The sequence below is a fragment of the Amphiura filiformis genome, chromosome 6, assembly GCF_039555335.1.
Source record: "Amphiura filiformis chromosome 6, Afil_fr2py, whole genome shotgun sequence".
NCBI lineage: Eukaryota > Metazoa > Echinodermata > Ophiuroidea > Amphilepidida > Amphiuridae > Amphiura > Amphiura filiformis.
The window spans coordinates 50,177,341-50,195,109 of record NC_092633.1 but is presented as its reverse complement, the minus strand read 5'-3'; the positions used below and the strand labels follow the sequence as shown (position 1 = coordinate 50,195,109).

General features: G+C 36.5%; 1 protein-coding gene across 2 annotated transcripts in view; it reads left to right on the top strand.

Annotated features, from left to right (window-relative positions):
- Nucleotides 1-17,769, top strand: part of LOC140155554 (gamma-aminobutyric acid type B receptor subunit 1-like) — a 63,865-nt gene that overhangs the window by 17,741 nt on the left and 28,355 nt on the right. For both annotated transcript variants that reach the window (XM_072178436.1, XM_072178437.1), the window contains exon 4: nt 13,946-14,047. In XM_072178436.1, the coding sequence (XP_072034537.1) occupies nt 13,946-14,047 (102 nt within the window). The remainder of the gene's footprint in view (nt 1-13,945; nt 14,048-17,769) is intronic.

Here is a 17,769-nt window from a genome sequence, read left to right as displayed (position 1 = left end):
GCTTTTGGTACAGATTGGCACAGTTGACCATACCTTGCATTGGGATTGTGTGCAAATATCTGGTGTTTTCATCCTTTTATTTAACATTCAAAACATTGAGACTTATGAATAAAATTAATGCAGTGGGACAATATGAATGTTTCCTGTAAGAATGTCAAATATAAGTTATAAGTCTCAACTATTAGCTCGTTGGCTGCAGTTTTAAAATTACCATTTTGTGTGTGTGTCAATGGGGACTTTGCCTTTGTAATTAGGTTATATTGATCAAATTTCCCAATCATAGTGCATTGTAGAAATGTCTCCTCTGGGTGTCCCCCTCCCCAAGAAAGGGGGAGGAGAAAAAGAGGAGAAAATGGAAAAGGAGAGCAAAGGGAGCAAACGAGAAGAGAGATGTTAAATATTATTGCACGTAGGTGTAAGTGAGCAGACCCCCGGGTAGACCAGGGGAGTCTCACTTGAAATCTTTTCCTGCTGGCTTCGCTCGCCCAAATTGTACAGCAAATTTGACTCTGGTATGAACGTTTCCACAGTATTTTTTTGTGGAACACGAGAGTACATCAGACGAATCGAATTGAATTCTGAATACAAGGAATGTCCTTCTGATATCAAATAATTTTGATTTTTTTTTCAAATACAAATCCCTTTTTTAATAGAGGAGGATCTTGCCCGATCCGCTTTAAACGTTAAACAAACAACAAACCATTTTAATATTTTGACGACAACTTAAATCTTATTTTGAATGAACATTGTGAAAGTGGTGAAACCCTAAAGTACAAGTTAGTTTGCTCAATATATTGAGCGATTAAATGAATAAAAGGGAACATAAGCATAATCTTGAAATGTCAAAGGAGAAAATGGAGCTCATCTATTCTCCGTAATCCGCTGAGATAAAATGATTTATATATCTGAATGTAAGTGCTATGCTAATATAACTATTTGCTCAATATATTGAGTGATTAAATTAATGAAAGTGAACATAATCATGATTGATCTTGAAACAACGTGTCAATAGAGAAAATGGAGCTCATCGATTCTCCCTAATACCCCTAGAGAAAATGATTTATATATCTTACACACATAGAAATATTCACACGTTATGTTTAAAAAAAAACAAGATGTAAAATTAATTATATACAATATAAATATGTAAAAGTTTGTTAACAGCTTTTACCATGTCAGTTTGTAAATGCGTCAAATACATACTGTGACGAAGCTACAATCTTGGAAATAAGTATTTGGAACACTTGGCACACTCTGCCGTAAATTCCGTGCAGAATTTCTAATGATCATGGAAATGAAGTGTATTGTGCTTGGGAACAAACATGACATCTACAACAATGATTTACCCTTCCCCCTCCCCATCAATCAATGTTGGACACATTGGGAAACCGCTGAAGACATTGGCATTTCTCAACATTGTATGGGGCACACCGACATCGCCTGGCTAATAATTACTTGGTACACCAGAGATACTAAAATCAATACCCGGGATCGATACACGTGGATGTGCTATTCACGATTTTGATATCAGACGAAAATCTTTGGATACCAGGGTAGAAAATGATGAATATCTCCCGTAAATGATTTCGTCTAAAGAAACCAGATGTGGTTCCTTGCACTTGAATATATGTGTTGAACAGATATGATAGTCGTTAGCTTGCGTCTTGAGAAAGAAGCTTGCGTCTTGAACTCAAAAACTGACAATAATTCTGATTTTATATGTGCCGAATTATATAGCGCAGTGTATAGGCCAATAGTGGGTAGTCTAAAAGCATATGACCTATGGCGAGGTCAGTCACCGGGCAATTGTCAGTCGCCTTAGTCAGATGTCCTTCGGTCCATTATGCGTCTCAAAACTATTAAACAGGTCGGAACAAAATGGCCATGCGTGGCGGTGGATTCAACCTACCATGGCGATTTCTGCTATGAAGATATCGGGGCGATGACACTGTGTGGGGGAAAGGGGGTGACAGTTTTCCGTTATTTACACGCAAGTGTCCCAAGACTTATTTCCAAGATTGTAGTTTACCTAGTTTGTGTAATCATTGCATGAAATGAGGTAAACTGTCAGCCCAAAATACATCGCTGATTGGAGACAAGTTATTCCACGTAACGTGATACGTAAATCGACACGCACAAAATACGTAATTCTGGTGAACATTGTGGTAAACTTAATCAGGAAGTGAAATCGCTTAGACATTGTGCAGAATGGCGTACATGGAATAGGTGCTCTCGGACTGACTGCGAGAGGACATCGAGAAATTTGAAGGCAAGAAAGAAAATGTCTGATTTCATGATCAAGTGATTATTGGGAAGTTGTAGCACCTATAGAGATATGCGTAGATAATAGCAAATTCCTATGAATATGCCCTACTAGACGAAACTTTATGCGTGGAAGTGTCAAATAAATTAGTGAACTCAACTTCTTTATGCCAATTCGCATTCTGTACAGGGTGGTCCAAAAAAGAACTTTACCCAAGTTGAAAAGTTTAGAACAGATATTCCCAATATTGTCAAATATTCTCAATGAATATCTTTCTTAGCATACGTGGTGAAAAAGTAAAGAAAACTAAGGTGGTAGTTTTAAGTTAGAGGGTTCAAAATCACTTAATCCACGCGTAATTTAATGGGATGTGTCTGATTATTAACAGTATTGCGTTCGGCATAACGTTAAGCCAAAAACTGGTCAAACACAAGATCACATTGGCAATATTGGTCCAATTTTACTAGTAGATTGAGCTAGCTAGTTCGGAAAAGCCGTCCTCCCTGTCCGATATTACAGTCTGCACCACCTGGCCACGACACTGGTTCTTTTTGTTTATTTTCATAACACTAACGTCTAACCATTTCCAGGATATGTGGTCTAACAAGTTGGTATTCACTTACTGTAGTAATCAACTATGCATTGGTTAACACCTGTCTGCCGATTTCAATTATAAGGTTGTCAATCCAGTAAGTTAAACTCTGTGTGTACGGTCATGAAGCAATCTTGATATGCTCTGCATGCTAGCAATAGGCTTCAACATATTAAAAAAGTCCTGAGGTTTTGAGGTAAACATCTCAAAAAAAGTAACTAATACCCCTTAAACAATGGCCATTATTCAAAAACGGGTGATTGTATTATTACAAATTTGTAAAGTGCGTTGGAAGCAGAATTTATTTCTGCACATTTTGACCCCTCATTTGTAGCAATTGACTAAATATTTACGTCACAGCGTACATTTAAATCAATGGAACCCAAGATTTGAAAGTTGCAGTAAATTCTATTGATTTGTATCTGTGTAATGATATCTGAGTGTTTTTGTATTGTTGTAAGTGCAACTTTCAAATCTGGACCTCACTACATTAAATTGACCGGTTTTTCTTGTTTTCTTGGCTATAATGAGGTGTCAAAATGCACAGAAATAGATTCTGCTTCCAACGCATTTTGAGATGTTTATTTTCTCATAATATCAAGAGCTACCTCAAGAGCCTCTAAACCAATACTAATCTTGTTTGTACTCATTTTAATGCATTTTTCATGCTGATTCCAAATATGGCCATGAACATGTACAATTCTGAAATTTTGTAATCAAAAATATTGTCGTCTGCAGTCGACACCCGCGTACGTGGAGAGAGTATCAAGATGAAGCGGAACGAAAGTTAATCAAATTGTACGCTTTCTCTCTTCAAGCAGTTTATTTGACAAATTAGCGACATTAGCGAAATTGCAAGAGGTTTATAGCCCCTGACATATACAAGGTCGTTAAGGAACGCAAGCACTTTTAATTTGAAAATTAATTAGTATCTTCTTTGGAAGTAACAAAATAACAGCTCGGGTTTAACAGGAATAGATTATGTAATTATTCGATGTATTGGAAAACTACAGGTGTAATGCTGACATTTATTACTAATTTGAAAACACACGCGCACATTATGTAATTGAAAAAGTCGTTATATTTGACGATTAATCCATTGCAAATACAAGGCAAAATCCATTGCAAATCTAATGTGATTGTAATTATAGCTGTTCTTGATTTTGTGTTTCCTAATACGTGTCTTGTTGACATAGGACTTATCTCAAGTGCCTTCGGTTAGACACGTATTATTTATTTCGTGTTTTCTATACTACAAAAACAGTGCTTAGAAATCGAGGATAGATTGGTGTTTAGAAAGTTAAATGTTTAACATTTAAACACTTTAATGTTTAGATCTTAGACATCTAAGCACATAATCATATGAAATGTGTTAAGGGATCTAGAATGAGCGTGTTGAGCATTTCGACAGTATTTTTGTGGGACATGAGAGCACATCAGACATATCGAATTGCATTCTGAATACGAAGAATGTCTTTTGATATCAAATAATTTTCATTTTTGAAATTCACGATATAATACAAATTTTATGACAAATTATAAAAATAGATATTTTCACATTTTTGATATATATCAGTCCTCGAAGTAAATTTTATAAATCTAATGATATATTCTTGAAGTGTATGTAGCTGGAAGGAAAAGCCGACGATCAATTGAAAATGTTGACCTTTCATATTGAAGATATATGGATTTTTTTCACAAAAGACCTATTTTTTTTTGTGTTTTGGGAAAAAAATCCATATCTTCAATACGAAAGGTCAAAATTTTCAATTGATCGTCGGCTTTTCATTCCACCTACATACTCTTTAAGTATAAATCATCAGATTTATTAAGTTTACTTCGAGTACTGTTAGATATCAAAAATATCAATTTTTAATCATTTGCCATAAATTGTGTATTACATTGCGAATTTCAAAAAACCAAAATTATTTGATATCAGAAGGACATTCTTCGTATTCAGAATGCAATTCGATATGTGTGATGTGCTCTAATGTCCCAAAATAAATACTGTCCAAACGTTCATACCCCATCCCTTAAGGATCTAAACATTAAGGGGTTTAAATGCTAGACATTTAACTGTCTAAACACCAATCTGTCCTCGATTTCTGAACACTGTATTTACAGCGCTAATTGCAACTCGCTATTAAATACCAGACTATTTTTGTCAATAGCATATTCGGCATATGTCGATAATGAGTACGATATAAGATTCATTTGGGTAATATATAAGAGAAATACAAGGCTGCGCTAATTCATATTCCTGCAATCTTCCAGTGCAATAGTACTATTAACCTATGTACCACCCCCAAGATTTTGTATCCGTCATAAAAAAAACGCACAAGTTTACGCCCAAACGACCTAAGCTAATCGTAGATCCCCGGGGTAGATCCATCCTTATTTTAGCGATAAAAAAGTTACCCCAGCACCTTACCCGGGGGTAGGAAAGGCCATCAAAGATGACAATAGAGGAGGGAGGTGGGGTGAGGCCCACCATTGGTTTCTACACTGAGTAAAATCAATGATTTTTATTTCGCTCTTTTAAAATTATTCAAAGAGCTACTGACTTTTTACTTGGTAGTTGGGTTGAAATAGTCATTTCCTTTCATATTTAGGAGAAATTTTTAGCCGTAAATCAATTTTGCCTATATTTTTGTACATAGCCAGAATTTCCCAAATTCGCATGGGCGCCCTCACATTATGACATCATAGAGACATTATGTAGGGCATGTTTGTACTTATTTTGGTATCACTAGATAGAGGAGACCCATAGCTATGCATTGGTACCAAATATAATGACGTTATTGAAAAATAGAGGGGTGCAACAACCCCCATCGTAATCCGTGTTACAAAATATGGCCCAATAGTTCTAGGGTTAAAAATGGTAAAGTTTATACCGTAGCATGGTAGTAAAAATAAATTTAATGCAAATGAATAATTCGTTTGCCTTTTTAATTTGACTGAAATATGAGTGAACATCAATAAAATACGGTTGCTGCATGGAAGAGAGGATGGGAAAGATACATAATACCCCTGAGGCGGTGGAACGAAAAATTAAATTACATTGTGCATACTGAAATGTAGTTTATAAGTGTTTTACTTGACTATGTGATGAAATGTTACCTCGTGTTTTATGTTTTAATATCGTTAGTATAAATAAAATCTAGTCAGGTTCAGTATTAAATATAATTATATAAGTTCCCTCTGCGCTAGCCCAACAAGATCTTTTGACCGTGGCAATACCTGAAATACACCAGTTTTCGGAGTCTAGCTTGTTTAAAAGGCCGTATAGTCTATCCTGCGCGACAATGCGCTCAGTATTATTGGTATAAGATATTTGTATAAAATTTATAGCGGTTTGAAATGGCGAAGATACTTCTTTTGGGACATACTGTACTATCAAATGGCATGGCATAATCCACGGTCTCAGTGTCCGCCGAACCAAACAATCACCGATTGATTAACGAAAATAATCGTTATCAAATTGATCTGTGACCATTAATTTTTGTAAGTTTTATTTTTATTTTAAGCCATGACCCTTTTGACAGATTCTTAGAATCTATGAATAGTAGAGATTTCTTATAATAAATGAATAGGTGATAGCCACGAGCCCTTCTGTCAAGAAATTCAAATATGGTACTCACCGTGCGTTCTTGACATGTATTTTGATTTCTGATGCGTTATGGCGAGTGGGGTGGCAGGACCCATATTTTTCCAGTTTTAGCCATTTAACACAAAAATTGCAGTGTATTTCTTAATATCAATAAGATCTTATAGGAAATGAATGAGCCAAGAAACCCAATAATCACATTGTAGTATATTTCCATAGGTTTTGCTGTTCTTGAGTTAAGACGAATAGGGAAGCTTTGGGCTCCCGTAAAAAACATGGGACGGAAAAATGGCACCCCGTATATCAAGCCTTGTGGTCTCCTTTGTGTATCAACTTAATTAAATGAAATTTTGTTTCAATACTAAGTGCAAACACCGCTAACACTACAGAGGGAAAAGAAAACTTTCAGGGGGGGGGAGGCAAATATTGTCAAACATTTGTCCAAAATGGACTAAAAAATCTCAAATAGGTCTACATGTTGCCGGAAGACAACTAGATAGCTGTGCATCAAATTTAAAAACTGAAATAGCAAAAAAGACGCCCAATTAATGTTCTTCACATTTTAGTACCTTTTGTGTCAATAGCCATATGGTGACCATATGAAACAAATTAATACAGATTCCAAAGTTGTACTGTTCATCCATTGCGAAAGGTTTTTATACTGTTTTCAGAATGCTGGTCATCCGTGGCTATTCCAGTTGAAATCCATACGCCCCCCCTATGGAAGACATGACCTTAATCTTATTAAATAAATGAGTTCTGGTACAGATCCAATAAAAATGAAAGTACTCACTAGATATACTTCAGTTCCTATCAGGAACCTTGTTCACTCTGCAATGACTGTAGTGTTTCTAGATGTCGGCAGTCCTTGGTGGCAGTGATGGTGTTACCACATTTGTAGGTTGCCGTTTTGAGATGATCTGGTCATAGATTCTGTCCAATTCGTATGCCCCCTCGTCCTTGTTCATAGTGTTTTTGCCCCTGCTCCTGATCCATATGGCTTCTTTTAGCCAACGCGTGGTTTTGTCTGCCTCTTGATCTATGATTGCTGCCTCGTCCCAGTTGATAACATGGTTGCTGGCTGCGACGTGCTCAGTTATTGCCGATTTATGAATTTGGGATGTGGATGACTTTCTTTGTGATCTGGTAAAATTTTTGGAACTTATTTTTTCGGCTTCAGTTTTGTGTCTAGTTTTGAAAAGACGGCCTGTCTCTCCAATGTAGGTCTTAGGACAGCTCTTGCAAGGTATTTCATAAATTGATTCAGCTGTTTGGAGGGGGTCCCGCTTGTCTTTGGGGTGCACGAGCATATTGCGAAGGGTGCTGTGGGGCTTCATGGCTGTCGAGAAACCATGTTTTTTGAACACTCTCGACATCCTCTCAGAGAGACCCTCGACATAGGGAACGACGATAGAGCCCTTTGTTTTGTCTTTGGTCTCCCTATTTTTGCTGGTTTTTGGTTGTTGTTTCTGCTCCTTTACCTTGTCGATAGCCCAACTCGGGTAACCACATTGCGTCAGCGCTTCATTGATCTTCTTTTCTTCCTCTTCTTTATCTGCCTCCTCAGTGACAATAGCATCTTTTCTGTCTAAAAGGGTTCTTACAACTCCCAACTTCTGGTGCAAAGGGTGGTGGGACTGGAATTGCAAATATTGATTGGTGTGTGTGGGTTTTCTGTAGATAGATAATTTGGTAGTGCCGTCTGGTTTCCTGGTGATTTGAGTGTCTAAGAAAGGGATGCTGCCATCAATCTCCTCTTCATACGTGAACTTGATGCTGCCAGTAGGATCTATTTGGTTGAGGTGGTCTGTCAAGTTCTTTGTTTCACCCCGTTTGATAATTTCAAGAACATCATCTACGTAACGCTTCCAAAGCTTTGGCTTACAACCAGCTGGTGCAGTGGCTATGGCTTGAACTTCCAACCATTCCATAAACAAGTCGACAGCGATTGGACTCAGGGGCTGCCCATGGCTGCGCCTTTCTTTTGTTGATAGATGATACCTTTGGAAGTGAAATAAGTGGTAGTTAGGATGAACTTGACCAATTCCATGATGTCGTCAACTGTCAGTTTTGTTCTTTGATGAAGATTGCGATCTTGTTCCAATTTCTTCCGGAGGGGGCATACAAATTGGACAGAATCTATGACCAGATCATCTCAAAACGGCAACCTACAAATGTGGCAACACCATCACTGCCACCAAGGACTGCCGACATCTAGAAACACTACAGTCATTGCAGAGTGAACAAGGTTCCTGATAGGAACTGAAATATATCTAGTGAGTACTTTCATTTTTATTGGATCTGTACCAGAACTCATTTATTTAATTTGACTTTGAACGATCCTGATGAATCTCATCAATAATGACCTTAATCTCCCACAAAGGGGGTGTAGATTGCAAATGGAATTGCCCATTCCTATTTGAAATTCGCACTCTCTGTGTTGAAGGTCATGTATTCCAAAGGGAATGTATGAATTTCAATTAAAATAGCCTAAATATGCAGAACATAATTGGGCTTCAGGTGTGAACTAATTTCCGCTTTGACATGTTTGAGTTATAGTTAAATTTTCCTCATTATTATTTGGCGGGCTTTTTATCCTTTTACATTAAAGGGGCACTTTGTAATTCACAACATCCCCCAACTTGTACTCCAAAGGAGTTGAGATTTTTTTAAAACTTAGTACTAAATATTTGTCTGCATAACCTTTCTTGCAGATTTGGTAGCTTGACAACAATGGACAGCGTCCAATCTTTATATTTTTAAATATACAGATATACAGAAATATTAGAAAACAGTAGCCTACGCGGCACTGTAATACTGCAATTGTGCGGAATTCGCTAATTAAAATGTCCGAATCAACTGACATTTTGGATTTTTGTGTGTGAATATCTATATAATTTCGGACTAAATACCCTAAAAAGAGGATGCTAAAATCACAAAAATGCCCCCTTTAAATATTACGATGTAAAGCCATGGCTCCCCATCGGGAATTCAACAACAACAACAACAACGCATTACTGGTCGATCACGATAGAATTTCGGTTCTTAATACTTAGACACTTTTCTGATCAGCGTTTTGATCTTGTTTGAGCCCTCTCTTACTTTTGATTCATCAAGCTACTTTTTGTCCAACCTTCATGTAATTATTTTGTGTAAGCTATTCCTATCCCTAACCCTAACCCTAATCCTAACCCTAACTCTAACCTAACCCTAAACTAACCTTAAGCAATCAATGTCAGTTCGTCCTGTTCAAGCATATATAAGCCTCCGTGCATAATCGCCTACCGAATTCGACTATCTCCTTCGGCTCTATTGGGTAATCAATGCAGATGGATTCTTCTTTTGGCTCTTCTACGTGAATTCATGTCCCGAGTCACTTGTCTTATGCCCCCGTCAGACTTTCCTGTCGCTTGCCGCTGCAGCAAGCGGCAGGACGTTTCAACCAATGACAAGCCTTAATTATGTCCGTTCGTCTGTAATGCGCGTGCGCCACGCCGCTCAGCGGCAAGCAGCAGGGTGGTATGAAACCAGCATTACAATGTGGGGCTCTATGTATTTAACAGATGCAGGTGGGTGGTGCCTCCATTTTGTTTTGCAAACTACTACTGCATGATGGGATAATCGGGATTTTAGATTTCTAGTAGCGTAATAATGTACATATTGTGGTACAAGTTTCCCATTTTTTTGCTAGGCCTATTTACAAGTTTCCCACTTTTTGTAACTAGGCCAACAAAGTTTGCATTTAAGTTACATATGTCATGTATGTAGGCAACCTTTCAAATTACACATAAAATAAGACGTAATTTCTCAATGTAAGGCATATTCAATAGGCAAGACATGTCATTTACGAGACACTTCTTGGTCTTGATTTTGCGTCTTCAAATTATATGTGTCTTGTTAACGAAAGACCTGTCTTAATTAGACATAAGTATGTACAGATTTTGCCTTTAGGCAGAACACGCGCCACTTGTTTTCCATGCTTTCTAGTATTGCTAACATTTCCAATTGCAACACACCATTACCCGACTATATATTACCAACATACGGTACCGTTATTATGTTAAAATTTCCCTTCAGTTTTGACAGGCCAACAAAGTTTCCCCTTTAAGTTTGCAGCGCTCAAGGTTTTCATGTTTACATGTTTTAGAAAATCCGTTACTGGTTTTGATAATAAAATAATCTTATTATTATTCAAAAAATGTTGAAAGCTTTGCAACCTCACAATACAAAAACATTAACGAAATTAACAATATTTTCTAGGTCTTCAGTGTCAGAATTGGAGCATATAATCCATCTCCAACTGGCAAACATATTGGAACGCAAATTATATAAATAAATTATGTAAATAAAGATCACAAATCACGTACAATTGTGCCCAATTACGTATTTAAAAATCTGTGTTGTGAAGAAGTAAATGTCCGTAGCCACATTAGATAGTGAGTGTTCTGAAGGAATATGATATCGAGTGAATTTTTTAAGGGATGGGGTATGAACGTTTGGACAGTATTTATTGTGGGACATTAGAGCACATCAGACATATCAAATTGCATTCTGAATACGAAGAATGTCCTTCTGATATCAAATAATTTTGATTTTTGAAATTCGCAATGTAATACACATTTAATGGCAAATCATTAAAAATTGATATTTTTGATATTTTTAAATACTGTTAAAACAGTACTCGAAGTAAACTTTATAAATCTGTTGATTTTTACTTCAAGTGTATGTAGGTGGGAAGAAAAGCCGACGATCAATTGAAAAGTTTGACCTTTCGTATTGAAGATATGGATTTTTTTCCCAAAACACCAAACAAAATTAGGTCTTTTTGTGAAAAAATCCATATCTTCAATATGAAAGGTCAAAATTTTCAATTGATCGTCGGCTTTTCCTCCCAGCTACATACACTTTAAGAATATATCATTAGATTTATACAATTTACTTCGAGGACTGTTATATATCAAAATGTGAAAAATATCAAATCTTAATAATTTGTCATAAAATTTGTATTATATCGTGAATTTCAAAAAATGAAAATTATTTGATATCAGAAAGACATGCTTCGTATTCAGAATGCAATTCGATACGTCTGATGTGCTCTCAAGTCCCACAAATACTGTCGAAACGCTTAAAAGGCTCATCCCAGATCCCTTAACCTCAGTTTTGATTAAAATACTGTATTTAAATTGTCAAGGTTTAGTTAACGTCGATAACGATACACACACTATAATTTCGTACTATTCAATTTTTTGAATAAAAATCCCGTAACTATTCGTGTTGATAAGATATATACGCTGTTCATTTTTAGTAAGTATATTATCACTAACAATCCTATGAATAGTTACCGTTTTGTTTTAACAAGTAACTATCTAAATTCTCCAAATCATTATTTGACTAGACAACTTTGGTTTAAAAGTGGTCGAAATAGGAGGATTTTGCCATGTTTGCTGTGAATTTTTGCCTAGCAATATTGATCACATCATCATCATCAGTCGGCTGCGGAGCAGGCGACTACAAGCTTTCTCCAACTAATGCGATCTTGGGCAAGCGAAACAATTTTGTTTGGCTGCAGCATCCCTTCAGTATCTCCCAGGAGGTGCTGGACATACTGTAAGTACAGTGTGCGCGGCCGTCCCGGTTTCCTCTTCCCATGTGGTGGAATATAAAGCGCATATTCTTTCACAGGCTCGCCATCTTCAAGACGCAGTATATGGCCGAGAAATTTGAGTTGATGAATCTTGACTCTGGTAACCAGTGGAGTGGTGTTGGTCAGGTTGTAGATGGTTTCGTTTGGAATCCGATCCACACGCTTGATGTTTAACATGACTCTGTAGCAAGATGTTGCAAATGCATTGATCTTGTTTTCCATGTCCTTGGTAATTACCCATGACTCGCACCCATACAGAAAGACAGTAACACACGTTGTCTGAAACAGCTTGATTTTTGTTTCGATTGGCAGGGACGGGCTTCTCCAAAGGCGTTCCAGTTTCCAGAAAGCTGCCCAGGCTAGTGCTTTTCTTCTTTTTAGGTCTCCAACACTAGAGCCCATCTTGGAACCCAAATACCTGAAGTCTGTGACATGGTTGATGGTACTACCATAGACTTCAGGTGCTGGTTGGGCGTTACAGTTTGCAATCATATTGATCACATATACAAAATTGATGGTGTAGATTTAGAGAGGGAAGTCTTCAGATTAATATTTTAGCATACTTAATTTTGTTAGTTGATAGAAAATTCTTCAAATAGGCATGTACATATTAGAATGATGCTTTTCAGCCCATTTCATGAATCACCCCATATCACCCCATAGCGTCCTGTACTATATAAGAAGATGCATTTAGACTTTATAAATCAATTTCAGGTCATAGCACACACCGACATCGCCCGGTTAATAATTACATTATACAGCAGAGACACTGAAATGAATACCCGGGATCCATACACGTTATTGTGCTACGCACGATTTGATATTCAGACGATAAATCTTTAGATACCGGGGTAGAAAATGATGAATATCTCCCGTAATTGATTTAGTCTAAAGAAGCCAGATTTTGTTCCTTGCACTTGAATATATGTGTTCAACGGATATGATAGTCGTTAGCTAGCGTCTTGAGAAAGAAGCGTGCGTCTTGAACTCAAAAACTGACAAAAATATTCTGATTTTATATGTGCCGAACTATAGCGCAGCGTTGGCTAGCTGCACTCACTCCCGTGGAGCCAGTCTAAAAGCAGATGACCATTGACCTCAACATGCTCACTCACACACAGAGAGGTTAATTACCAGGCTATTGTCAGTAGCCTTAGTCGGATGTCCCTCGGCTCATTATGCGTCTCAAAGGTCGGAACAAAATGGCCATGCGTGGCTGTGGATTCAACCTACCATGGCGATTTCTGTCATGAAGATATCGGGGCGATGACACTGTGTAGCACATTTATAGCTTAAGTTTCAGGTAATCAGGTTGCTATAAAATTAGACATCAGTGTTATTCTGGGTTTTACTATAAGATGCTATAATTAAACGCTATAGAAAAATGTTTTTAGAGTTTGGTTCCATTTTAAGGTACCCATCAATGTCTATTGTTATGTGAGACTGACAATGAAATGTTTGTTTTTTTGTATTTTTTTACAATAGGAAATTTACTCATTCTTTTTGCCGCCCCTTAAGTTTTTGCCGCCCCTGTTTTTGCCGCCCCTTCTTCTTCCGCCGCCCCTTCATTTTGGCCGCCCCCTGCTTTTACCCCGGGGGTTGGCGCCCCAAAGCCCCCCCCCCAAAAAAAAATACGCGCATGATACTATCATGCGTGTGTCACAAAGAGTGCACAATGATTCAGATAGCAACTATAATAGAGAAAGTCTGAGTTCCCGAGTCTGCGTGGCACATCCATGTATATACAATTGTTTTGAAGACCCCTGGGTGGGCTCCCAAGATCAAATCATTTGGCTATCTCGTCATTTCACTGTATTATATTTCATTTTGCTTGCATAGGCTACAGCAGATTTCCGGGAGAAAGCCGAGAAGGTTGGAATCAAAGTGATCGTATCAGAAACTTTCACAGATGACCCGACATTTCAAGTGGCCAATATCAAGGTGAGTGAGAATAACCTTTATGAACCGAAAAGGGTCCCAGGGTAAATGGAAGAGTCCCGTTGAACTAACCAGCGCTCAAAATTTGACCTCAGGTTGTTGATTATATGGTTATTGTATATACCACACGGTTGTTTGATGTATATAGAATTGGCTTCATTATTAACTAAATGCAAACTATAGATGGCGCTATTTATCCTAAATCATATTTCTTTATTTGCAAGGATAGGTGATTAATACTGCCACTAAAACAGCTGAAATAGGTGAAACTAGCAACGAAGAGATTTTATAAACATATTTTATCAAACAATAAAAGGAATTATTTGTATTAAAAGCTTGAAAGAGTAATTTCCAGTAACTAAATAGCGCCACCAATTTTATCATTAATATATACATTTTATATCCGAAAAACCTATAAAAATGCTATGAAAGTGAGCAATTAAATTAAGGGGAAATTAAAGTTGAGAATGACTCAAAAGCATCTGTATACATTAGCATGATATCACATTAGGCTGTTTAAGCCTAAAATTTGGTTGTACATGATGTTTTGTTTGAAAAACTTATAAATGATCCCTTCAAACAACCGTGACCACCATGACATCCAAAGGCCATTCTATATAATTTAAAGCATAATTATTATTGTGGTTAAAGTTCTGCATTCTGAATGATAAGTAGCCTTAAGGTTAGCAACTATTTTAAACTGTTACGATATGGTAGTTCACAGCATCTTGCGAATGGTAGTGAGCTTTGGCAAAATTGCATTGATTATTTTCATAGCGAGCATGTAGAAGAATTCAAATATCACAGATATTCTTTTGCATGGCTCTTGAGTTAATGTTGTAAAGAGGGCTGAAACAAACACTTTTGTAAAACGTATATAACTCATTAACAACAATAAATCAAGCAAGTTTATGATTTGTAGAATGAACATTTGCAAAACATCGAAGTGTTATTTTGTTAATAGTGAGTGACAAAGGCTCGAAGTGTTATTTTTCAATAATATATTGATTTAGATAATGAAACTTGACTTTTTGGTTGCTTCGACCTCGTCTACCCTTAATAACTTTTTATTTTCGTAATCAACGCACGCAAAAATATCATATGGGAACATTATGATGCAAACTCTTTGATGGAGTTGGCTACAAATTTTGTATTATGTTAACAATTCAGTCGTAATAACCCATTCAATTAAGTATTGCTAGCCAAATTATATTGCGTTAGCATTAACTAAAAATATATTCGTTTACATAATCAGAAAGGTTGACGTAACGCATCACCTCCACTCTCAGTACACCCAACAAATAATTTCTATGTGTGAATGTGATGATGTCTCTCGTCAATGTTATAAATTAGGGCCATGAATATTATAATGAAACAACTATTTTCGTTACTGCATTTTGAAGATGTAACATTCATTTTATTGATGCAGTAATGGAATTAAGATTCGTTGTTACCTAACAGTTAAGGGTAACATTGTATTAACCTTGAACGTTGCCTTTTTATGTGATGTTTCATTTAATAATACACACGTGTATCTAATTTATACTGCCAGTGCCATTCGCTGTAGAAGTGACGTAATTAATCGGATTAACTATCATAGCGATAGATGAATGCAATTTTGAATATATCGCCCTGCACTACAACGTTCGCGCGGTACCTATACATTGAACCATAGATGTCAAAGAAAGGCTAATCAATCGCATAGAGATTAGTATCTTTGAAAAGAGCGGTATTGTATTCAATCTATGTTTGCTGACATACACAGGTGATTGTGCAATCTGCTTATAGTGAAGGGCGATCTACTCAAAAAATGTATTCATCTATTGCTATGGTAGTTAATCCGATTATGACGTCACTTCTACGGCGAATAGCCCTAAAATCCGAGCCATCACACAGGCTAAGGTTATTTTGATCTTTTTTTCTGTTTTCGTTTACGCTTTCGGATTTCATTGTTATTTCGAAGTGTTATCCTCCTAGGTGTGACCAATCGTTTTATTCTAGCCTTTTGTCACACACTAACAAGTGAGTGAAGTGAATTTTCGTTTTAATATATAAATTTTTGACTTGAAAACTCGAGGTGAGAGTGTACGTGCTCATTTAGGCAAAAGAAGTTTCTAAAGTTTACGGTCTTAAATTCGCGAGAATTTGCACGGCTTCATTGACTTGCGTGTACTCTCGTCTAGACGAGAATTACTCGTGAAAATAGTCCAGCATTGAAATATACCAACCAGTGTTGCCAAGAAGTAGTTGGCAGAATGGTGCGTCAAGTCACAAGAAGTCGGTCAAATGATTTATCATTTGGATGAAACGGGCGCTTTATTTCGCTCAGTTGAGCAAGAAAGTCGCGTGTGTGGTGGTATGCAACACAAAAGAATTGAATTCAAACGAAGGTAATTGATTCCAGTAATTGCCGTAACAATTAAAATTGAATTGCGTTTTTGTTTCTGAATATAGACTCCCGGAAAACTTAAAATATAAAAAAAGACTTTGGTATGCTACATACCCCCCCCGTTTCGTCCTCGTAGATAATCATAATGACCTATTTTTGTGGTTTGACGCACCAATATGACTACCCAGCAAACACAAAACGTTTTCGACATCATTCACAAAAGGTTATAAAAGGTTGTCAGAAAACGTTTAAATGTCGGGTTATATAAAGGGTATATAAAGAGTATAAAACGTTTTCATAACCTTAAAAAACATTTTTAATAATCTACTGCTCAGCCAACAAAAATGTTTTACAGAAAACGTTTAAATGTCGGGTTATATAAAGGGTATAAAAACGTTTTAATAACATTCCAAAAACATTCTTGAAAACTTGATACAAAACATTCTAAACAGAATGTTATTTTGGAGTTGGAAAAATATTTTGCGAAAAATGTTTGCCCAAAATATTTTCAATAACGTTTTAAAAACGTTTTCATGACCTTTATATAACCCGACATTTAAATGTTATTAAAAGGTTTTGAAAAAACATTTTAAGAACATTTCTGTGTTTCCTTGGTTCAAATATTTTAACATAATGTTATTTAAGTATTGACACAATATTTGGCAGAAATGTTTGCAAAAATAGTTTACAATAACATTTTTTGAAAACATTGAAAAATATTGTTGTAGTGTGTTTTCATACAAAACGTTTTAAAACGTTATCATGACCTTTATATAACCCGACATTTTAATGTTATTAAAACGTTTTTACCTAAACCAAAAGCCAAAATATAACTTATTTAAAACGTTTTTAAAACGTTTTTGTGTTTGCTGGGTACTACTTCTTGGCAATATTGGTTAGTATATTTCGACGCTAGACTACTTATTTTCACGAGTAACTCCCGTCTAGATGGAGTACACACAAGTCAATGAATTCGTGTAATTTCTCGCGAATTTAAGACCGTAAATTTTAAATATTTCTTTAGTCTAAATGAGCACGTACCCACTCACCTCGAATTTTCAAGTCATAAATTTAGAAAACCCACGAAACCGAAACCGAAAATTCACTTCCTTCTACTTGTTAGTGAGGGACAAAAGGCTTGGTCAATGACACATTAGGAAATGAATTTGGAGAAAACCTTCTGTTAATGAAATAATATGCTGAGCCACCAGCCTGGGTGGCTCACGCTCCAGTAATTTCAGATGATTGAGCTCAGTAATACATTAAAGAATGTTTTCCAATTCATGAAAACAAATAGATAATCAGCTTATCGGATTAAAAGCTTAGAGGGAAGGTC